The sequence below is a fragment of the Malassezia globosa genome, assembly GCF_000181695.2.
Source record: "Malassezia globosa CBS 7966 chromosome Unknown mgl_sf_1.1, whole genome shotgun sequence".
In the NCBI taxonomy this organism is placed as follows: Eukaryota; Fungi; Basidiomycota; class Malasseziomycetes; order Malasseziales; family Malasseziaceae; genus Malassezia; species Malassezia globosa.
Window position 1 is genome coordinate 1,126,896 of NW_001849874.1, and position 22,749 is coordinate 1,149,644.

Below are 22,749 nucleotides of genomic sequence, written 5' to 3' on the forward strand. Positions count from 1 at the left end.
TTTGTGGGCCGTTCCTGTGTTTTTGTGCTTGTGTCTTGATAATCTTTTGAGCGAACCTCGTCAACAAGAACCTGTGAATCAACCGATTCCGTGTGCGTTTAGCTCACACCGTGGCAAGGCTCTCTCCCTGACGTTGCTAGAGAGCTGAAATATTGTATTGTCATTATCACATAAGCGAAATTTTTATGTATGGGTGTAATTTTGTTGGTTCAATAGAATTCGTGTGTCTCTACTTTACAGCAATGTGCATTGGAATTTTGGTGTCTACTTGGCCCAATGCTCACGCGCCCATTTTTGACTCGTGCAGCTTCATTGGAGTTTGACCTTTCGTACTATTGGCGCCCGGGCCAAGGCCCTCGGCCAAATTTTGCGCCTTTATGATTATTTCCTGTGTCAAATTCTAAGAGTCATCTGTCCCAGCATCATCGTCACCTCGTTCGTCCTGCAGGCAGCATGCCAAGGAGCGAAGGTCTAGGTCTCGATCCGCCCCATGACATATATCCTCCTGTGTCTGGAACGAATGAGCCCAGTCCTGAGGGTGACAACCCTTTGCACTCCGTCGTGCATATGACGGATTCGCCTGTGGCACAGCCTCCTAGCATGAACATGGTCATGTCAAGAGGCGATATGCTAAACACACCTCAGGGTGCTTACTATGGTCATGATGGAATGGTAACCTCTCCTAGCTCTCCTATCATAACTGCTGGAAATGGTACACCCAAAGAGCTTTATGGGGGCTACCAACGGCGCTCACGCGTCGTGGTTCCTATGACGACTCTTGATCCTGAAGGTGTCACTGAACTTTCTCGCCGTCTCTCTACGGGACCACGGCGACGGTCAGCATGGTCAAACAGCTTTTACGATCAATCTCAGTCGTTCGGCATGGATCCATCTTTCTCTTCCAAGTCCCACCTGGCTATGGGAGCAGCCTCGCCGATGTGTTCTTCTCCTTACCCTGACGCGCGCACATCCCCGTCAGGAATTGATGCAACTACAACAGAACATGGAACATTTGATCCGTTTGATGAGAACAATAAGTTCGACCTCTCGTATCTATTGCATGAAATATATGCCGAGATGGACCAACGTGGTAACGAACGGCGGTCTATGGGCATCGCGTTTCGGGATCTTCGCGTCACAGGGTATGGGACAGGTGCTCAGCTGAACGAAACATTTGGTTCGCTTCTTCTCGCACCCCTTCGTATCGTCTCGGGCGTAAGGAACATGATGCACCGTCCCATCAAAACGATTCTCCAGGATGTCGAAGGATGCGTCAAACCAGGTGAGATGCTTCTCGTTCTGGGTCGCCCTGGAAGTGGGTGTACATCTCTGCTCAAAGCACTCGCATCCTATCGTGATGGATTCCGAAGTGTCGATGGCACTGTCCTCTACGAGGGTCTTGATCACCGCAGCATCGATGGACCCTTGCGGGGCGATGTAGTATATTCGCCCGAAGACGATGTGCATTTCCCTACCTTGACTGTCGGTCAGACACTTAGGTTCGCCTCAGCAACGCGTGCGCCGAACTCCAAGTACCGTATTACTCTGGGAGAAACGGGTGATCGACAGGAATACGTCGATGGCACACGGGAGGTGCTGGCGACTGTTCTGGGTTTGCGTCATACCTACAATACCAAGGTCGGTAATGACTTGATACGTGGTGTTTCCGGCGGTGAGCGAAAACGTGTAAGCATTGCCGAGGCAATGGCTGCTCGTGCGAAGGTCGCGCTGTACGACAACTCATCGCGTGGTTTAGACTCATCGACGGCGCTGGAGTTCGTCCAGGCTCTCCGCATCCAAACAAATATTGCTGACTGCACGACAATTGCGTGTATTTATCAAGCAGGTGAAAATATCACGCAACTCTTCGACAAAGTGGCCTTGTTGAACCAGGGTCATCTTGTATACTTTGGGCCAGTTGCACTGGCTGTGGACTATTTCAAGTCTATTGGTTTCGAGCCGCTTGATCGCCAGACGACAGCCGACTTCTTAGTGGCTTGCACAGACCTCGCCGGTCAGAATGTCAACCCGGACTTCCGCGGCCCTATACCACGAAGCCCTGAGGAGCAGGCATTGGCCTTCCGCCAATCTTGGGTTGGCACTGCGAACCACACCGAGGTTGAAAACTATATCGCTTCTATGATGGCTCGTCAAACAAAGCAAAATGCTGATCACTACGTAAAACTGGCGCGTGACGAGCGCGCGAAATATTCATTCCACAATAGTCGATATTTGCTGTCTTGGCCGATGCAGGTGCGTTTGGCCATTCAGCGTCGTGCTCAAGTTGCGATGGGTGATTTGGGAACACATATCACTGTCATTTTTGCCGCTCTCTTCCAGGCCCTGATCATCGGCTCTGTATTCTATCAGATGCCACAAAACACGTCGGGCTTTTTCTCACGTGGTGGTGTGCTTTTCTTCTCGCTTCTTTACAACTCGTTTACTGGTATGTCGGAAATTTCACTCTGCTATGAACAACGTCCCATTGTGATCCGACAGAAGCGATTCGCCATGCTCCATCCTTCGGCTGACGCACTTGGCAATACTCTGCTTGATTTCCCTATTCGCGCTATATCCATTTTCGTGTTCGATATCATTGTGTATTGGCTCACTGGATTGAGTGCAGATGCCGGCAAGTTCTTCACGTACTTGGGCATGACGGCACTTGTCACGTACTGTATGACATCCTTTTTCCGAATGGTCGCAGCGTGCACTAAGTCCGAACCTCTGGCTACAACATTCGGTGGTTTGGCCGTCTTAGATGTTGCTCTGTACACTGGTTATATGATTCCTCGCGGGTCGATGAAACCGTGGTGGATCTGGCTCTCGTATTGCAACCCTGTCGCATTTGGATTTGAGGTCTTGCTGGCTAACGAATACCGCGGTAAATTCTTTGAGTGTGTCCAAATGATCCCGCCCGGCAAATCTGTCGAAAATCAGGTTTGTCCTGTAATGAGTGCCAAACCTGGACAACCGAACGTGAGCGGCGAAGACTACTTGTCGGAAATGTATGGATTCTCCTGGCACAACCGTATACGAAACTTTGTCATTATTTTGGCTTTCTGGATTGTATTCATCCTTTGCTTCTTGTATGCATCTGATCACCAGGTGGATCCAGCTGCGATTGGTGGTGAATTGCAATTTGAGCGCTCGAAAGCAAAGAACAAAAATCTCTCAGCGCCTACGAATGACCAGGAAAAGACACTCGAGGAAGGCAAGCCGCTCGAGCCGCAAGACTTGTCTGAAGCTCCAGCGGTCGGTAGAACTGGCGGCACGATCAAAGTGTCTGATGCCATTTTCAGTTGGGACAATATCACATACGATGTGCTCATAAAAGGGAAGCCTCGTCGCCTGTTGAATCATGTGTCTGGCTATGTGGCCCCGGGCAAAATGACGGCACTCATGGGTGAAAGTGGTGCTGGTAAAACGACCCTGCTCAACGTGCTTGCTCAGCGAACGGATGTTGGTGTAGTCGGCGGTGATTTCTTCGTCAATGGCAAGCCACTACCTCGCTCTTTCCAAGCTGACACTGGATACTGTCAGCAGCAGGACGTGCACCTAGCGCAACACACTGTGCGTGAGGCACTGCAGTTCTCTGCGATGCTTCGACAGCCCCGTGAAACGCCCAAAGAAGAGCGCTTGGAGTATGTGGAGACAGTCATTCGTCTATTGGAGATGGAGCAATTTGCTGATGCCATTGTCGGTGAGGTCGGCGAAGGCCTGAATGTCGAGCAACGAAAGCGTCTCACGATCGGCGTCGAGCTGGCGGCGAAGCCGAGTCTTTTGCTTTTCTTGGACGAGCCGACGTCTGGTCTGGACGCACAAGCAGCCTGGTCGATTGTGCGTTTCTTGAAGAAGCTGGCGTCTGAGGGTCAAGCGATTCTGTGTACGATCCACCAGCCGAGTGGAGAGCTGTTCAATCAGTTTGACCGATTGCTTCTGTTACAGAAGGGGGGTAAAACAGTTTACTTTGGTGATCTGGGCCCGAACTCTATGACACTCGTCAACTACTTTGAGCAGCGTACTTCGATGAAGTGCGGTGAGAATGACAACCCCGCTGAATACATTTTGGATGTCATTGGCGCTGGTGCCACGGCAACCACCGATAAGGATTGGCATGAGTTATTTCTGCAGAGCGAACTCTTTACGGCGCTGCGAAGAGATCTTGATGAAATTTATCGGACGAGGCGCCAGATTGCAGACAGCTCGTCGAGCAAACATGCCCGGGAGTATGCCCAGCCGTTCCCTGTACAACTGTATGAAGTGACGAAGCGGGCCTTTATTTCCTACTGGCGGAACCCTTTGTATCTATACACAAAAATGATGCTTAATGTTGTGTCTGGCCTGGTTGTGGGCTCGAGTTTCTGGAAGGAAGGAAAGCGCAACTCGTACATTGCACTCCAGAACCGCCTCTTCGCTTGTTTTTTGGCTCTCGTGGCGTCGACGTCATTGTCGCAGCATCTGCAGCCAGAGTTTATTCGGTTCCGAGGTCTCTTTGAAGTGCGTGAGAAGCCGTCGAAAATGTATACATGGCCTGTGATGGTCCTTAGCGCACTCTTAGTCGAGATTCCATGGAACATTGTGGGTGGAACTATCTACTGGATCCCTTGGTACTATCTTATCCAGTTTCCATTTGAATCAAAGCGGTCTGGTTATAGCTGGGGCTTGTACATGCTATTCCAACTGTACTATTGTACATTCGCTCAGGCAATGGCTGCCATCAGTCCCAATGCCATGATTGCGTCCATTCTCTTTTCTACCTTCTTTTCGTTCGTGGTCGTGTTCTGTGGTGTCGTCCAACCACCACCACAGTTGCCATATTTCTGGCGCTCCTGGATGTTCCAGCTGAGCCCATTTACGTGGATTATGGAGGGCATTTTGGGTAATGCGATTGGTGGGGCTCAGGTGCATTGCGAAGCAGACGAAATGCAAGTTGTTCGACTTCCGCCTGGTGCAACATGTCAATCTCACATGGAGCCATTTTCGCGCCCGCAGTCCAGCGATCCCCGCGGAAATGGCTACTATGTTGATAACAATGACGGGACTTGCTCATTTTGTCTGTATCGCTATGGTGATGACTATCTCGAGACTGTGATGATGGATGCGAGCAATAAGTATCGAGACCTCGGTATCATCGTGGCATACATTGCCTTTAATACGGCACTTTTATTTACGCTTTTCTGGCTATTCCGCATCTTCAAGTTTGGAAAAAACAGGCAGGGCAAGAAGAAGATAATGCCAGCGCCTGGTCCCGAGGCCAATATGCCGATTCCATCCTCGACGATGCAGGTGGAAGCTCCTGCGATGGCTGTGAATGTGCCTCATGTTGTTGGCGCAGGTCTCACAAATTTCATGAGCGAATCATCACAGCATCCGAATCAGCACGAGGATCTTAGTTCTCGACACGACGCTGCAACAGACATATCTCATGGAACGTATCGTCAAGCAGATATGGCGACGTCCAAGACGCAACTTATGGGTGACGAATCCCCGCAAATGGACCATGGAGATTTTTTGTCTGGCGAGCCAGCAATGACGTCTCATCCTCTGGAGTCTCCACAACGACGGCCGCACAGAAATCTTGACTCACTCTACTTGGACCCGCCCATGAATGAGGCACCGTATGTTGAGGAAGATCATAATGATGGTGTGGAGACTCAAGATGATACGGATCAGCATGTACCTCGGCGTCATAAGCCCTCAGGCCGCAGAAGCCAATATCGGAGTGCCAAGTCACGGCGCCGCCGTCGAGGTTCGAGAGATCATGGCGAGACGCTAAGGACACCGTCTGGCTATTCGTACTATTATGATGCTACTTCGGAACCCTACGACGATCCCGAGCAGCATTAGCTGAGCTCGGATGTCAGGGCTGATAGCTTGATGACAATGAAAAAATCGCATGGTGGAGAGGGATCGTGATCGAATAATGGCGGTGTCGCAGAGACTTTCAGATGAAGATTGTTCATGAAACAGTGGAATACACTATTTTCATATTCATGTATGTAGGTAGATGGATATTTACAAAAGTAAAACAAGCAATAGCAGTAATAATAATACCTGTTATCATGCATTGGTAAACCGTTTCAAGCATACATACCACAATTAAAATCCACACGCACCACCCGCCAAGCTTTGCATCAGTGCGCGCAACAAATTGATCCATCCGAGTCATCGCCCTTTGAAGCCGCGTCTGCGTCTGGTCAACGTCTGCATCGAGCTCACCCAACATGAGCACTTGTTCGTCTGTCTCTTGCCCAATTAGATGCGCTTGAGAACGCAAAGTCGATAACGATGTGCCAATAGTATCCAAAGCTTGATCTTGGTTTGCAAGCAACATTTGTTGCTGCTCGCGCTCCCACGCGAGCGAGCCAGATGCAACAGGCTCTGATACAGTCAAAGAACCCGACAATTGCTGTGGAGTCGTGTTAAAAAGATTGATACCATCAGACCTACCTTCAGCTCTCTCACACACTTTGCAATGAACGTTTTACGTCGCGCAAGCTCATTTGCATCGATTCCGAATCTCTCGCTGTCGGATTGCTCGACAATGTTCACTGTTTGTTGCACATCGCTCAGATCCTGCCGAAGGCTGTCAAGCGTGTTTTCTAACGCTTTCCGCGCGCTGGCATCGAAGGGTGCATCTCTGGAAAGAGTTTCTGCGTTCCCAAGAGCTTGCTTTATTTCTCGCTCATAATCATGGTATGGGTCTTGTGACATGCCGATTGCGCAGACACAGCAGTTGGCACCTCCAACTCGCGCGTCAACTGTGTTGTGGCCGGAACACGCGTGCCACGCCCCATTGATGGACAAACCGGCAAGGCTGGACGCGCAATGGCAACGCTCCTGTGTAGCGCACGTGACGAGTGTGGAGATGCCTTGCCACGTCCTCCCATACATGCTCCCTCACCTTGGCAGCCAGGATGGCACCGCTCAAGGTGTGGTGGTTTGCAGCCGTGATCGGATGCCTTCTAGCACTTGGTACTGCACTTGCAAGTGCACCAGTGCATGTGAGTCTTCGACATGGCTGGCACAACTACACTGATGGTGCGGCACATGCGGCACCGTTGCTTGAAATGCTCGAGGCGGCACACGACGTGTGGCCTCGACATTTTTTCACGCTCGTGTCCCTCGTGTGGGAAAGTCCATCGAGCGCCGATTATCTTAGGCGTATGTCATACAAGGAACAATATCGCTACGTGGAGGAGCAATTGCATCGGCTTGGTAGTGGATGGGGAGCAAAGAACGTGGATGATCGCCTTGATGAATGGCGTATCCAAGTTGCGCAGCATGCTCAGTCTGCGCGAATCGAGTCGTACTACCAGCTGTTTAATTCAAATAAGATGATTCAGGACTTGAATGTGCAATGCGACACATTTGTACTCGTAAATGACCAAGCCTACTGCTCACCTGCCGAAGCAAGAAAAATAATTCTTCACAACTTAACGTCCTCGCCTCATCTACTCTCGAGCGACCATGTATTTCCGTCTCAAACAGCCCCAGCTCCCACGGTTGTGCTGTACACAGATCCATACTCTGCGACACTAACTGAGTTTCACAATGAACTAAAGCGGCTAGCGAGTGAATGGCGCATCAAGTATGTACTGCGCTGGCGTCCATCTATGGCACCTGTCATCGCTCGGCCTATGTCTCAATATCTTTCTGGATTTGGCGCAGCAATGCATTTGAAAAAGGTGGATTATCTCGTGCTGGATGATCGGCACATTGACGTGTCAGAGCATGCTGAGCTGAACTTGGCCGCCGAGCCGGATCGTGTCAGCACTTACTATGATGACCTTCAGGAGAGAATGCATGCATATTCGGGCACTCAGCGTATGAACTCTGTACAAGAAGCCATTTTACGTCACTCAAACTTGACCCTCAAAGACGCACTCTTTGTTGGTCAAGCGGCGGCTCATGTGATTCTCAGTTCTGACGATCCGCTGTCTGCATGGGAGTCACTTGCACTCGATTTTCCAGCTCATTCAGCTGCTTTGTCGGCGTACAGCAGCGCTCTGCCGGAAGACGACCCAATCATAGAGAGTCTGAACAGCAGGGACTGGCGTGAAGCGAGTCCGGGTGTCACGCAACTCTGGATCAATGGACGGCGTGTTCTTGAGTCGGAGCTGCAACCAATCACGGTACTCCGAATCATTCAAGAAGAATGGGATCTGATCCAAGCATTTGGTGCGCCGGAGATTGGTGTGTCGCCCTCTGGCGTTCAGACGATTCTCTCAAGTGAGCTGATTCGCGCTGCATTCTTACCGTCTGAGCAAAAGGTCATGTTGTATGATGCCAGTGATAGAATTGAGCGCGCTCAAGAAGCTGGCATGCCCGTCATTTCCTGGATAAATGATCTTCGAAGCGACAAATTCTCCATCTGGCCTGGATCAATTCAGGAAATGTCTCAGTATCGCTGGATTACCGGCTTTCCGCTTGTCAATAAGAATTTCTTTCAGCTTGTTGTTCTCCTTGACATGCGTGATCCGAAAGCTCTTTCTCTCATGAGCATGTACATGGAGGCCATGCTTACTGAGGTAGCCGTTCAATGGGGTTTGGTGCCTGTCATTGAAGATGAAGAGACTGAAGTATTAGCGCAGGTTCTATGGCTCGGTATTCAGGCACTTTCGCCATTTGAACTTCCCTTGCTATGGCAGCGACTCGCTCATTCGCCGTCCGCGTCTGATGCACACATCGATTCTGCCACGGCAAGAGCTACACTCCAAAGCATGCTTCCTTCCAGTTTTCTAGAAGACAGCGACGTCATCGAATTTCTCCAAGGGAAACACATAATGCCAAGATTCCAACGTATGATGGAGCTTTCGCGCGAGTACCAGCATCGTTTGCACACCGTCAAGCGCCCCGGCTCATCTGGCGTGGCTTATCTGAATGGGCAAGAGCTTAGCTTAGACGAGCACTTTGTTTCCCAGCTAGTGGCTGCTATTTCGCATCAGGTTCAGCTTGCGTGGGTAGACATGCGAAGTGGCTATATCGATGAGAAGGATCGGGCATCAGAGTACTTTTATGATTTGCCAGGTACTGCACGACGGCGTTCCGCCCTTGTTACTGTTGTTGAAGATGCTCGTGCCCTCAGACGGTCTACATCGTACTTGCGACTGACAGATTTGTTCCAACTGTTGGGCCCGAAAGCTTGGATCATGCGGCAGTTCCTTTATATGCCGGGCGATGTGCACGTGTCGCTTCGAATTATTGGTGATTTGAATGCGCCAGCGACGAGAAAGATCATTCTCTCGGCTCTCGAAGCTATGAAGACTGGTTCATTACCTTTCCGTCTCTCTTTCGCTCATTTGGCCGATACGCGGGGTGTTTTGTCAGACTGGCTCTTGGATGCTATGCACTCAGAGACGTTCTCGAAAATTCCGCCCGCTGAGCTATATGATGCACTCCAATCAGACGATATATCCACTGCTCTCGCGGCGCTCTCAGCCTCGTATGGGATCCAGTCATCAGGCGAATCTTGGAAGCCGATTCTTGCTGCCTTTACTCAGTTATTGGATCTACCTCATGATTGGCACCCAATCCTGCTTCTTAATGGTCAAGTGCTGGATCACATCGAAGGCATCACCGAGTTCGATCTTAATGCAGTGGTAAGCTGGGAAGAAACCTTCCATATCAAGACGCTGCTCAACTCTCTTGATGTGCCAGTGGATGTTGGCGATGTGCGTGCCCAAGCCCTGGAAGCAGCTGTATCCGTGTTGGGCTCTGCCTATGCGAAACAGTCAGGTAACGGTGGCCCATTTAAGAAAGACTTGGAGGGGCGAGATGAGCCGGCCCTGTTTATGCAAAATTCGCTGTTGACCTGGCACTTGGGCGATGAGGCCTCTCCTATTCATGTCGCAGGCTTGATGGACCCCATCAGTGTGAACGCGCCTGTTATGGCGAGTTTGATTCGCATGTTATCGTCGATGCGTGGCGTGCGTGTTAGTATGCTGATGAATCCCCGGCTTCGTCAGCCGACACTTCCCTTGCAAAAGTTTACTCGTTTCGACTACCGTGTCGTGCCTCACTTCAACGACGATGGCGATGAAGTGATGCCAAGCCTTACGTTCGCTAGGCTTCCAGAACAAGCGGTGTTAACGATGCAGATCCAAGCGCCTCGTTCGCTCGTGGCCATGGCTGATGAAGCTGTGTACGACTTGGACAATGTGCGTCTGGCAGATGTGCACGGAAGTTTGGATGCCGTTTACTCTGTCAACAGTGTATTAATTGAGGGTCATGCTCGTGCACAGTATGGCCCTATTCCTGAGGGTTTGCAGCTTGTCCTGTCGACCCAAGATGGCCGCTATCACCTCGATACGATTGTCATGGAGAATCTTGGCTACTTCCAATTTCGTGCGCAGCCTGGCCATTGGTCCTTAAACATCCGTGACGGGCGGAGCTCTGAGCTCTACGATATGATTAGTGTTGGCACGTTTGGCTGGTCAAGTCCTCCCGTGAGCCAGACCGGCTCGACTATCATGCTTGATGCTTTGTCAGGAGGTCTTATTTTCCCTGTTTTCCAGAAGCGTCCTGGTAAGGAGGCGGATGATCTCATTGCGGATGTAGGCATGCCAACAACCTCTAAGCTTCCCACATTTATGCGTGACTTGTTCAAGCATGCGAATCATGCACTACAACGTATACGCACTAAGAAGGGCAAGCATGCCGACATTAACATTTTCACGCTTGCCAGTGGTCATTTGTATGAGCGCATGACATACATCATGATTCTAAGGTGTGTATTTTACGCGATTTTTGTTTTGCCAACGGCATGAGTCACTAACCACGCACCCGTCTAGTGTATTGCGTCATACTCAAAGCAGCGTCAAGTTTTGGTTCGTCGAGAACTTCTTGTCACCATCGTTTAAATCATTCATTCCGCATCTCGCTCAAGCGTATGGCTTCGAGTATGAGCTCATAACCTACGCTTGGCCCCAATGGCTACGGGAGCAAACCGAGAAACAGCGCATAATCTGGGCGTACAAGATTCTTTTTCTCGACGTTCTTTTCCCTCTCGATCTAGATCGAGTCATCTTTGTTGATGCCGACCAGATCGTTCGCACAGATTTGAAGCAGCTCGTTGACATGGATCTTCATGGTGCTCCATATGGCTATCCGCCCATGGGAGATGATAGCGAAGACATGGACGGCTACCGCTTCTGGAAGCAGGGTTATTGGAAGACCATGCTTCGCGGGCGTCCATACCACATTTCCGCACTCTATGTTGTGGACTTGAAACGCTTCCGTTACGTTGCAGCTGGCAACATTCTTCGACAACACTACCATCGCCTTACGGCTGATAAGAACTCCCTTGCAAATCTCGATCAGGATTTGCCCAACAACTGTACGTTGGTTTCCCAAACGAACTGACCTTTAGTACAATATGTTCTGCCGATTCATACGCTCGACAAGACCTGGCTTTGGTGTGAGACTTGGTGCTCGTATGACTGGCTTCCACAAGCTAAAACCATTGACTTGTGCAGCAACCCCAAGACGAAAGAGCCGAAACTTGATCGTGCACGACGTCAGATCCCCGAGTGGACTGAGTTGGACAATGAAGTAGCCGCATTTGCTCAGTCTCTTCGCAGTCGAGAAAGCTCGTCGTCGAGCACTGTGCATGATGAATTATAAACGGTATGGTATCATTGCACTTGCCACCTATTTTTTTCTTTTAACTATATATTATACATGATTAATTGATATTTGCAAACAACACCATTACCAGCGACAGCGTCATTGTGCCGTCGACATCACCTCATTTCGTAATCACGCGAGTCTTCCTCGATTTGTATATTTTCATCATCAGACGAATGTGTTTTGCGTGAACCGAAGAACCGCTGCAACACAATAGGGAGCGTGCTTGCAACACTAAGCAGGAGGAGCTTGATGATCATGTCCCATGTCCATAGATGCTCAAGGAGCACAGACAAAGTTCCAGATGCTAATAGGCTAGCTTCCTTCGATGAAGGCGCTGCCAATCCATCAGGCGAATTCGCCGCAGATACTCGTGCACTCTCCTGGATTGCTGTTGCCACATCCTGCAAGAGTTCTCCCACTTGAGCAGTGCAGAAATTCCACGGCACACTGCCAATTCCAAGAGTGATTGCGTATGGTAAAAGTGGGACGCCGAGAACACCACATGCAATGTTCATCATTCCATATGGAACAATAGGAAGCAGTCGCAGGAACAATAGATAAGACCAAAGATCCCCTCCAGACTGACTTCCACGAGAGACATGCGACACACGACCATCCAAAGAAGTCGGACCTTCCCGTTGATGCACTTTATGCAGAGCCAGTCGCATAGAATGTAACGGTTTCGACAAACTCGGGAGGAGCGTCACAACATCTGCAAAGGGAGCTGCGAGGAAGTAACACATAATGCCACCCACTGCAGTGAAGATAGAAGCAAAGAGCGATCCTGCATATGAACCATACATAGCGCCATAAATAATGTTTGTGATCAAACTTCCCGGCACACAGAATGCTTGTTTCCAGCAGAAGAATAACGTTAGAACAAGAAACACGTGAATCATAGCCCCGTTCGAACTGGCCGCATAGTCCCGCAAGTTCTGACACATGTCCCGTATTTCACTAAGCGTCAACTGCGCCAAGTGGGTAGGCATGTGAAGGGGAAGGGTGCTCATGGCGAGACCAAGCATAAACGTAGCCAACAAAAAGGTTATGCCTAATAATACAACTTTTGCTGCATGGGGCGCAATTTTTTCCCATGTGATGGACTGGGAAGATGGATCGATATCAGCTCGCTCTTGAGCCGAAGAAGTAAAAGCCCTTCCAAGAATGCCCAGACCAAATTGAAATTTCGGTTGCGTTGCGACGTGCAGAGCACACGGCTCAGTATTTTCATCTTCATGGCTACTAAGGCTCCAAGTCAAAGAAGGGGCATTTGAATCTAGACTGCTTGGTGGACTCGGACGTGTCGAAAGTGTAGGCCAAAAGTCCGCCCAACTGTGGTCATGTTTCTTTGCCTTTACGTTTGTATCGGCCATTGCTCCACGGGCGACACCTTCATCGAAAAAGAATGGGGAGAATGGTTGATTTGTTCCATTATGAGTTCTGAGAGCGGCTTCGGGAGAAGAGATCGGTGAAGTCATGTGGTTTGCCATGGACCCCGAATTGCATCGAGGCCTTCCGTCGTTGACAGGTGATAATGGTGGACTTGAATCATTAAGGATCATGGCGGATGCGCGTCGCGCGGAGGGCATTACCAACTGAACACCCTGCACTTCATTTGCAGGCATACAGTGACTCTCCCCACTTACGCAATGTCCATTTGGTGAAAACGAGGGAAGTGATGAGGATGGATACTGACTTTGCGATTCTTGACGGCCCGACACCTCTTTGGGGATACTCATCCCTCTGAGAAGAGATGATCCCTGGAAGCTGCTTCCGGGCCGTTGTGCTTGGTTCAGGATGACATCGGGTGTTCCGGGCCCACGGTCGAAGTGGTCCCTTCGAGAGACGTCGTGAAATGATCTCATGGTCAACACATTGTCTGCCAATTGGCTAATGGATGCGACCATGCGCAGGCCATACTTTCGTTTCCATGGAGACCGCGACCGCTCATCATTTGGACCCGGAAGAACAGGCCCTGCAGGCACATCCATTCTGCAAGCTAAGCTGGTTATACGTATTGGAGACAGCGGTTTGAACGGGTCAATTCGTGATGGACTCTGACTGACTAGACTGGGGCACATGTAATTTTTGAAAATAAAACAAAATCCCACTGGCAATGCATACCGCATGCAAGTTGATCAATCATCAACACCGCAACTCGCTCGGAATTTGTACAAATAATCCGGGACAAGTCTACTGCAACACGAACTCCCGTTGACCCCGGATTTGTCAGCTTGGCGTACAGGCGTTCGTTTCTACGCCCCCGAGTCCCTGACTCTCCACATGCTTTTGCCTGCACGTTTATACCAGCTGGACAAGTGTGGCGCATCAAGCCATTCAGTGGAAATGGTGTCAATTGTGACGGCAGCTCGTAGGATACGACCATTGTCGCATGTTCGTTACCTAAGTACCAGTGATAAGCCTCCATGGAAATTATCCAAGCTTTCTGGTCGCGCATTATACGAATTCAAGGGCAGAGATGTGATGAAATTTTTACAGGGCAGCATCACAAAGAACATCAATGCTCTTGAAAAAAGTTTTGCTCAATCTTTTGCGCAAGGTCAAGATTCTTTTTACACTTCATTTTTAAATCCACAGGGGCGTGTAATGGCAGATGCATTTCTGCATCTGATCCCTTATGCACGAGAGCCTAGTATTCTTGTTGAAGTTGACAAGTGCATTTCTACTGACCTGATTGCGTTCGTAAAACGATTCAAGTTGCGGTCTAAATTTCAAATCAACGATGTTTCTGATGCATGGGATGTCATGCAGCTGTATGGTAATGCTCAGGTGGATCTAGACATGCTTAATTTGTATGGTGCTTATGCTTTTCGGGACGTCCGTTCACCTGAAATGGGCTGGCGTGTATTACTTCCAAAAAAGCACACAGGTACGCACATAATGAATAAAATTACTCACACGCCGACGCAGAACAAGAAATTCCTCTCAAGAATGCTACTGACGTGGACTATACCATTCACCGTATGTTGCAGGGTGTACCTGAAGGTTCTAAGGAAATTCACATGGGCTCAAGTCTCCCACTCGAAAGCTGCATTGATTATATGCACGGTGTAGACTTCCGCAAGGGCTGCTATATTGGACAAGAATTAACTGCGCGCACCTTTTTCACGGGGCTTGTGCGAAAACGCATTATGCCCATTAGTCTAGATCCTAACCCATGCCATCACTCATCCCCCGCTCCCATCAATGTCGATACTAGCATGAACCTTGCGCTACCAGATTCCGGTGCTGATGTGCGCTTTGTGATGCCTCAAAAATCTGACGTATCTACTTCCCAGCCTGGAAGATCACGCTCAGCCGGCAAGTTCCTTAGTGGCATTCATAATATTGGTCTCGCGCTGCTGCGGTTGGAGCAGGTGGATAAATCGAATTCGGAAGAGGCGGGGCATCCCCGGCTTGTATTGGAAGCTCCAGATGGCTCGCCACTCTACCTGCACGCTTACAGGCCGTCTTGGTGGGACTCGGAGACCCTCCAAAAACCGAATGGTTCCAACTAGTCTTTGGTAGAGTAAGGACCAGATCTGATTGAGTGCATCACGATAAGCGAACCACGCATTCCTTGCGCGGAAATTGAACGTGTATCTGCGTGTCAGACAAACGATGCCGCATGTGGAGGCATAGGTGAAATCTTGACATTTAATACGGCTGATGACACGACAACCGTTCCTGACAAAGCCCATGTCTTTGAACGTGGTGCATCCTGGCTTTGGCGCGCAGGATCCCCAAGTTGATTCAGGATGGCATGAATCTCATGTACAATTCGACCCAAATTCGTACGAAAGAGTACAAGCTGAGCATATTCCATCGGATGACGTTGGCGAAAAGCACAAGGGTGCACGTGTTCATCATGATGTGTTTCATCTCGTGCACGGTAAAAAAGCAGCTGACGGAAAGGTCTCTCGGCATATTCATGAGCATGGATTTGACGTGCCTGTCAAAATTGCGCATTTATTCAAACGACCTGTTGTGCGACAATGGATCCATGAGGGCAGTGTATACAGAGAACAAGACGAACGTATTCCTTCCCGTTTTGAGCTATTTTTCGACCTAATGTTTGTGGGAATAGCCCATCTCGTGGCTGAAAATGCCACAAGTGAGGCTACTGGTTTTAATGTTCTCAAGTTCGTCTTGGAGTACTTCCCCACGTGGTCGGTCTGGATGGATGTACGAACGTTTTTAAATGTCTCTGGCACAGACGATGTAAAGGAGCGAGTGGGCCTACTTGCATACATGATATTATTGAATGGATACTCTGCAAATGCTGCGGCTTTGCAAATCACGCAGGCAGGCACACCTGAGCAGCTGGGGTTGTCGACTGATACGGGACATTTAATGCAGCACAACGCGAGACGTCTCTTTTCCTCTTTAGAAGGGGAAAGCTGCAAGGAAAAGGAATGTCTAGAATACTACGTTGGAAACGGATATTGGCTCGAAAATGGGTACGAGGGTGCGATTCATGCGGCTATTGCCTTTTACTTGGTACTTCGTCTGGTGCGGATCCTGTTGTACGTATATTATGGTTGGGCGCTACCGAATTTTCGTCTTTCCATGTGGACAAATGCGTCCATCCGTGCGATCGTGTCGGTGATCTACATTCCACTCTTGTTTGTATGGTCTGCACCATTAATTATCTGTCTCATGTTTGTTGGTATGGCGCTGGAAATGATGAATTCGTTCATGGTGCACTATGTCGTGCGAGTGTTCAATTACTTGATTCGAAAACGCTCTGGAAAACCGTTATTTATACCCGCTCTGTCTCTGGAGCATGCAATGGAACGTACAATCCAGTTCGTTATTGTAGCTACGGGTGAAATGATCATCAGCTCAACATATGCCGCATCGCGGCATCATGGCTTGACGGAGAAGTTTGGGCGAAGCTCACTAGGCATATGCTGTGCGTTTTTCATCATTTGGCTTTATTACGATGCGGACAGTTCTCGAACATTTCAGCATGCTTTTCGACGGCATGCCATTACGTCAGCATTGTTTTCCGCTCTGCATTTTCCACTCACGGCTGCATTGATCTTGCTCGGCGCCTCGCTCACGCGACTCGTTGAACTTGAGCGCGAGTCGTCGGGATACTTATGGTTTTGGAGCGGAAGCTGTGCGACATTTCTTGGCATAGTTGGTGTACTGGCTTTGCTACATCGGAATCTTGACAGGCACTCAAGCACTGTTCTTCCACGCTGGTTCCGCATCTTGCTCCGTTTCGTGATTGCATTAATCGTTTTGTTTCTTCCGTTGATGCGGGATAGTTGGAAGACTATCGACTTTCTTGGTGTTAATACGGCGCTTTTGTTTTCGCTCGTGTGCTTTGAGACTATCACGAAGCTAGGTGCCGTGGGCCGACGGTATGACCCGTATGGATCGCAACTTGTTCACAATGCAAAACCGAGGAGCGAAGCGAAAAACGATCCTGTCATGTCTAATGAGATCCAGAAAGCAAGACAACGGCTCGAGGAGATGGGGGCAGTGTATAAACCCAAAAGGCAAGATGATCCCTTTGGTTTCAGTAATCGATTGCAGCTCAAGAGAGAACTTTCTTGGCACCCATACGAAGGACTCACACTTGCTGAGACAGGTGAGGAAGATGTCGGAATGGAGGGCGAATTAGGCCATCTTCAAGTGAAAGAGCTCAGCGCCGGACAGCGGTGGGCTTATTGCACGTAATTGTGTACATAAAAGGTAGATGTGTATATAAGTTTTCTGAGAGAAATTTCAAGTAGACCGAGCTTGGTCCTTCATGCGCCCATCCTTTAGGGCCACAACTAGCGCGAGGTCCTCCTTGCTACATCCAGGTTCCAGTACAACATTTGTATCGATCCGAGATGCCGTGTCGAAATGAGAATGATGTTCATGTGAAGCCACAAAAAGAGCGTCTCGAATAGAAGCTGGACTATTGTCCACGAACAAAGGCGTCTTTGGCACAAAATTTTGCGACAGCGAGGCACGTCGCTTGGGCATTTCGATAGAAGCTCGATTGGTTTGATCCAGTTGGAGTGACCGCGAACGGTGCATTTGCAGATTGTAGGCACGTTGCACAGCGGAATTTGTTTCTGATGATAGGTGACCCCTATCTTGTGCTTGCTTGCTAAACAACTGTTCCAACAAAGAAGCTCTGCGTCCCTGAGAAGACCGTATCGATAAGGAGGATGGTTCCTCCATGCTTGAATCAGGAGAGCTGAAGGCTGTCTCGTGGGCATTTTCACGCTGTGTTCGCAAATGATTCCACCGCGAAATGTAAGTAGCACCCAGTAGGAATCGTCGAACAATGGTTGACATCAATTGCCCAGATTCGTCATCCACAATAAATCGGCCACGAGTGAATGCCTCGTATCCGTCATTGCCAAGCGAGAGATACTCACGAGTTACGACATTGTACGTCTTGTTTAATTCCAACGGCTCTTTGATTTTTGGCGCCATGCGATGCACCATGATAGTGCTTTCTTCTTCTGACTCATGATCAGGACTGTACATGTATGAGTTGCGAATCTTCATTCTCAGGTCGTGACTATTCGAGTTCTGACCATCGAATGGTTGCTTCAGTAGATGCACGCTTACCACACGATGTCCGGGCTCACGACTTGAGTCCCAGACAACCTGCATACCCGCAACTTGAGGAAACCGACCTTCTTGCTTCGGATACGAGCTAAACCCATTCTCAAGTGCATCCCAAATATCTTGGCCTTTGAGCTCTTTCACGACAATAGCATCCTCGAACGGCATGATTTCTAGCAAGTCACCAAGCGTGATGACACCAGGACCAAACACGCTGTCACTACGCAAAGAGCCACCACATATAATACAGCAGTCAGCCATCCGATCATCTTGCTTGATGACGGAAGTGGGCATAGTTTTGGCTGTTGAGCGCAACTTGCGTTCCATCGATAAGAGAAGAATATCAGCAATCAAATCACCAATTCCTGATTCATCAGTCCGAACATTCTTGGAGCGGAGGTCCCATTCATTCAGTGTTACAGCCACCGGCTGTTTAGTTGATTTGGAAATACGCGCCATGAGCTGGTCAAGCATTGCTCGAAGTTCTGGCAGGGACGGATCACTTGGGTTTGTTTGAAATCGACGCACTAAAATCTCGTTAATAAATTATACATACCTTTGACATGGTCGATGGTCCGTCTTCGTACAGCTGTCGGCGGATGCGGTTCAGAAAGCGTGATCTCAACAGCACTCAGATCGTGAAAATCGGTGCCGCTTTTGATAATAAAAGAGTTTTTGTCATTGTCACTCCCTGGCATTTCTGCATCAAAATCGCTGCCTTCGTAAGATTCAATGCCACGTCCAATGTAGTATTCATGATCATGACCGCCTAAAATAAGATCTACGCCATTTTTCGAGGGATCTGTATTAGCAACGGCACCCAGCGCATTTGCAATTTTGACATCATTTGGGAGACGACAGTGTGTTATAGCAATAATTACATCACATCGGTGCTCTCCCAGACGAAGTTGCTGTGAAAGCTTCATGGCAACCTGTATCATATCGCGATATTCAAATTCCCTTGGAAAGCCAGGTACAGTTTCAAGCCATTCGCTGGCATGTGAGAATCGTTCATACACGCTAAACGCACTGTTCCACAAGTCCAATGCATCCCACCTTAATTTCATTTACGTTCATCACGAAATATGGAAGCGTCGTTTCAATTTGCTCGTCGCGATCATCCATTTCGTCGGTGTCACTCTCATCGTCCTCCCGCCATGAAGCGTCTACCACATTGGAAAAAAGCCAGGGAAAGTTGGTTTTGCTGAGAAGGCGCTGCAAGTGCGGATATCCGAAGTCCCAGTCATGACTATATCGTCAGCGAAATGCATACTCTCACGTACTTTCCCAGGACGGCGACGTCCACTTGCATGGAGTTGATGACTGGGACCATATGCGCACCACGGGTGATGCTGCTTTCGACACAGGGATTAAATAAATCTCCTGAAAAAATCACCAGTCCCTTCCTGTCTCGTTTTGCATGCTGATCCCAGTCGAATGGTTTATCTGGCACAGGTCGCTGACAAACCTGATTCGATTCGCCCCACGTTTTGCGGATCGAGTTGATTAACGCAGCGAATTGATCTGCGCCAATTGATTCACCAGAATTATTGACCTTTTGCCGCACTCTGTACACACTCTAGAGTAAGCCTGATACGAAAGGTGCTGCATACTCATTGAAATGCAAAATAGGAATTGTCCTACTACACGACATGCTTGATAACCACGTCGCGTACCAACCTAATCCACACGAAGGTCGTCTGTGCGTCCCTGTCTAGTCACGTGATTTATCTGCCCGAAACGTCGCAATATTCATTCGTTGTTGTACGCGCATGCGATAGGTCAGACGTTTTCTCCAGGACGCCACAAGAGAGATTGGATCGACCGTGATGCTGTCTCTGTTGCCCAGGGTAGATGTGTCTCGGACATTTGCATTTCTGCGCCAGAATGGATTGGTATACTATGTTCCTCGCTATATAAATACTTCTTCCATTGCTCTCGCGAAAAGCACCACGACATCCAGCGGCGTGAAGACATCTTCGACCACGAAGCGCAGTAACAAGGATGCATCGAAAGAGCCGAAGCGTGCAACTCGCCCCAAAAAGGAAAAGGATCATCCTTGGGTACGAAGGGATGAGAAAACAGGCGAAATTTGTACGTATCTATGTTCTGACCAATATTAGTACCCCTTCCATATGATCGCAAACCAACGAAGCGGCCTCGATTTTTGCTGTTCTTCATGGAGCGTTTAAAAGACATCAAAGAGAAGCCCGAGTTCCGGAAAGCTAACAAAGATGGAAATAGTGTTTTCGATATCAAAATGGCTGCATCGACGATCGGGTCTGAGTGGAAGAGTCTCTCGTCGTCGGAGCGCGACCATTTTGACAAACTGTACGAAAAGCATGTGACCCAATACCAGAAAGATCTTGAGGCATGGAAAGAAAGCTTAACACCCGATGACATACAGCGCCAGAACCAATTCTTTGCCTACCAGCGGAAGATAGGCAAGAAGACTGTGCCACGGAATATTCCTGTGCCGAAGCAACTCAAGCGGCCTCTCAGTGCCTTCTTCCTATTCACGCAGCATTTGCGCGAGACTAGCAATACATCCATGCCTGTGACAGAATTTGCGCGACATGCTGGTGCGAAATGGAAAGCTATGAGTGCGACAGAAAAGGAACAATTTGAGGAGAGCGCGCGTGCTTCTAAAGAAGAGTACCAGAGGCGAGTAGAAGAGTTTAAAGCATCGTTCTAAGCATCAAATATGTTTCAATAGGATGCACTGGAAAGTACCTATCCTTCTCATAATAGATTACTTGCGGTTTGAAAGATAGAACTGGATCAAACCAGCCGTGGATGAATCATGCTCATCAGCAGCTGCACTAGAGAGGCTGCGCTGTTCTAGCAGAGGCAGAATCTTCTTTGCAAGTACCTTACCAAGCTCAACGCCCATCTGGTCGAATGAGTTGATGTCCCAGATAAATCCTTGCGTAGCGATCTTGTGTTCATACAAGACAATCAATGAACCGAGCGTCTTTGGATCCAGTTTCTGTACCATGATGCTGTTTGTAGGACGATTGCCGACAAATACCTTACTCTTAAGCAGCTCAATGTTAGACGCTTTGTCGCCAAGCTCCTTAGCTACTTCTTCTTCCGACTTGCCAAAGGCCAATGCCTCAGGTTGAGCAAAGAAGTTTGACAACAGAATGGCATGGTGCTTGCCCACAGGGTTCAGCGTCTCTACAGGGGCAATAAAGTCACAGGGCACCAGCTTGGTGCCTTGATGAATGAGCTGATAGAAAGCGTGCTGGCCATTAGTGCCTGACTGACCCCAAATGATTGGGCCAGTCTGGTAGTTCACTGGCTCGCCCGACTTGGTAATGAATTTACCATTGGACTCCATGTCACCCTGTTGGAAATAATCAGCGAATTTATGCAAGTATTGGTCATATGGCAAAATGGCATGGGTCTGTGCGCCGAAGAAGTTGTTGTACCAAATGCCAAGTAGAGCTAAGATGACTGGCAGATTCTTCTCCAATGGTGCGTGTAGATAGTGCATATCCATAGCATGTGCACCGTCAAGCATGTCCTTGAAGTTGTCGTAACCAATGGAGAGCATAATGCTAAGACCAATAGCACTCCAGAGACTGTAGCGACCACCGACCCAGTCCCAGAAGCGGAACATGTTGTCTTTCGAAATACCAAATTCCGTCACGGCAGTTTCATTTGTACTAAGCGCAACGAAATGCTTTGACACATGCGTTTTGTCTTTGGCCGAGTTCATAAACCAGTCACGCGCCGTTGTGGCATTGGTAATAGTCTCAATGGTGGTGAAAGTCTTGCTCGCAATCACAAAGATCGTCGTCTCCGGGTCGCATGCACGCAGCGTCTCAGCCATGTGTGTTCCATCAACATTCGAAACAAAGTGCATGGCCAGGTCGCGCTTTGAGAAGGCACGGAGCGCTTCGCACACCATCACAGGGCCTAGATCGGAGCCACCAATGCCGATGTTCACAACAGACCTGATGGGCTTGCCTGTGTAACCCTTCCATTCACCGGAGCGAACAGATTCAGAGAACTTGCGCATATGCTCGATCTCTGGCTTGATCTCATCGACACCTGGTTCGGATACGTTCAGTTCGCCAAGTAGATCACGAAGAGCCACATGCAGTACGGCGCGGTCCTCTGTTGTGTTAACGTGCTCGCCCCGGAACATAGCATCTCGCTTTTCTGGCACTCGTGCTTGTTTTGCAAGCTCGATAAGCTTGCCAAATATCTCTTCATCAATCAAATTTTTGCTGTAGTCCAATAATATAGAGACATCCTTTGTCGGTGTCTCATAATGCTCTGAGAACTTTGCAAACCTTTCTTTGTCTGAGGAAAAAGCCTCCCTGAGCTGAATCTTCCTATCTTTAGACAAGCTTTCTAAGTCTTTCCATATTGGAAGGTCCGTCAAGCTGTGTGGTGTAGACATCGTATGCAAATAAGTGCTATCAGGTCCGATGCTGTAAAGCAGTGAACAGAAATGACGCGTTCCCGTCTGCGGTACGACGAATCGCTCGAGCCCGGTAGTGGAGGTGACATGTACTTCCGCCT

At 49.0% G+C, this 22,749-nt stretch overlaps 10 protein-coding genes across 10 annotated transcripts; 6 read left to right on the plus strand and 4 right to left on the minus strand.

The window, feature by feature from the left end:
* Positions 1-453: 453 nt before the first annotated feature.
* Positions 454-5,850, plus strand: MGL_0502 (uncharacterized protein; the record flags this gene model as incomplete). Its single annotated transcript, XM_001732675.1, has 1 exon — positions 454-5,850. One exon carries the CDS (start codon positions 454-456, stop codon positions 5,848-5,850), a length of 5,397 nt encoding a protein of 1,798 aa, XP_001732727.1.
* A 168-nt stretch (positions 5,851-6,018) lies between these two features.
* Positions 6,019-6,717, minus strand: MGL_0503 (uncharacterized protein; the record flags this gene model as incomplete). Its single annotated transcript, XM_001732676.1, has 3 exons — positions 6,019-6,057; positions 6,098-6,412; positions 6,454-6,717. The coding sequence occupies 3 exons, from the start codon at positions 6,715-6,717 to the stop codon at positions 6,019-6,021; spliced, it is 618 nt and encodes a 205-aa protein (XP_001732728.1).
* A 203-nt stretch (positions 6,718-6,920) lies between these two features.
* MGL_0504 (uncharacterized protein) lies at positions 6,921-10,772 on the plus strand (the record flags this gene model as incomplete). Its single annotated transcript, XM_001732677.1, has 1 exon — positions 6,921-10,772. The coding sequence occupies one exon, from the start codon at positions 6,921-6,923 to the stop codon at positions 10,770-10,772; it is 3,852 nt and encodes a 1,283-aa protein (XP_001732729.1).
* Positions 10,773-11,181: 409 nt separating this feature from the next.
* Positions 11,182-11,628, plus strand: MGL_0505 (uncharacterized protein; the record flags this gene model as incomplete). The annotated part of the gene is made up of 2 exons (XM_001732678.1): positions 11,182-11,341; positions 11,375-11,628. 2 exons carry the CDS (start codon positions 11,182-11,184, stop codon positions 11,626-11,628), a joined length of 414 nt encoding a protein of 137 aa, XP_001732730.1.
* A 119-nt stretch (positions 11,629-11,747) lies between these two features.
* MGL_0506 (uncharacterized protein) lies at positions 11,748-13,625 on the minus strand (the record flags this gene model as incomplete). Its single annotated transcript, XM_001732679.1, has 1 exon — positions 11,748-13,625. The coding sequence occupies one exon, from the start codon at positions 13,623-13,625 to the stop codon at positions 11,748-11,750; it is 1,878 nt and encodes a 625-aa protein (XP_001732731.1).
* A 616-nt stretch (positions 13,626-14,241) lies between these two features.
* On the plus strand, positions 14,242-15,152 carry MGL_0507 (uncharacterized protein; the record flags this gene model as incomplete). The annotated part of the gene is made up of 2 exons (XM_001732680.1): positions 14,242-14,524; positions 14,566-15,152. 2 exons carry the CDS (start codon positions 14,242-14,244, stop codon positions 15,150-15,152), a joined length of 870 nt encoding a protein of 289 aa, XP_001732732.1.
* A 181-nt stretch (positions 15,153-15,333) lies between these two features.
* On the plus strand, positions 15,334-17,325 carry MGL_0508 (uncharacterized protein; the record flags this gene model as incomplete). The annotated part of the gene is made up of 1 exon (XM_001732681.1): positions 15,334-17,325. The coding sequence occupies one exon, from the start codon at positions 15,334-15,336 to the stop codon at positions 17,323-17,325; it is 1,992 nt and encodes a 663-aa protein (XP_001732733.1).
* Positions 17,326-17,373: 48 nt separating this feature from the next.
* MGL_0509 (uncharacterized protein) lies at positions 17,374-19,154 on the minus strand (the record flags this gene model as incomplete). Its single annotated transcript, XM_001732682.1, has 2 exons — positions 17,374-18,740; positions 18,770-19,154. The coding sequence occupies 2 exons, from the start codon at positions 19,152-19,154 to the stop codon at positions 17,374-17,376; spliced, it is 1,752 nt and encodes a 583-aa protein (XP_001732734.1).
* A 1,238-nt stretch (positions 19,155-20,392) lies between these two features.
* On the plus strand, positions 20,393-20,908 carry MGL_0510 (uncharacterized protein; the record flags this gene model as incomplete). Its single annotated transcript, XM_001732683.1, has 1 exon — positions 20,393-20,908. The coding sequence occupies one exon, from the start codon at positions 20,393-20,395 to the stop codon at positions 20,906-20,908; it is 516 nt and encodes a 171-aa protein (XP_001732735.1).
* Positions 20,909-20,965: 57 nt separating this feature from the next.
* Positions 20,966-22,627, minus strand: MGL_0511 (uncharacterized protein; the record flags this gene model as incomplete). The annotated part of the gene is made up of 1 exon (XM_001732684.1): positions 20,966-22,627. One exon carries the CDS (start codon positions 22,625-22,627, stop codon positions 20,966-20,968), a length of 1,662 nt encoding a protein of 553 aa, XP_001732736.1.
* Positions 22,628-22,749: the final 122 nt, after the last annotated feature.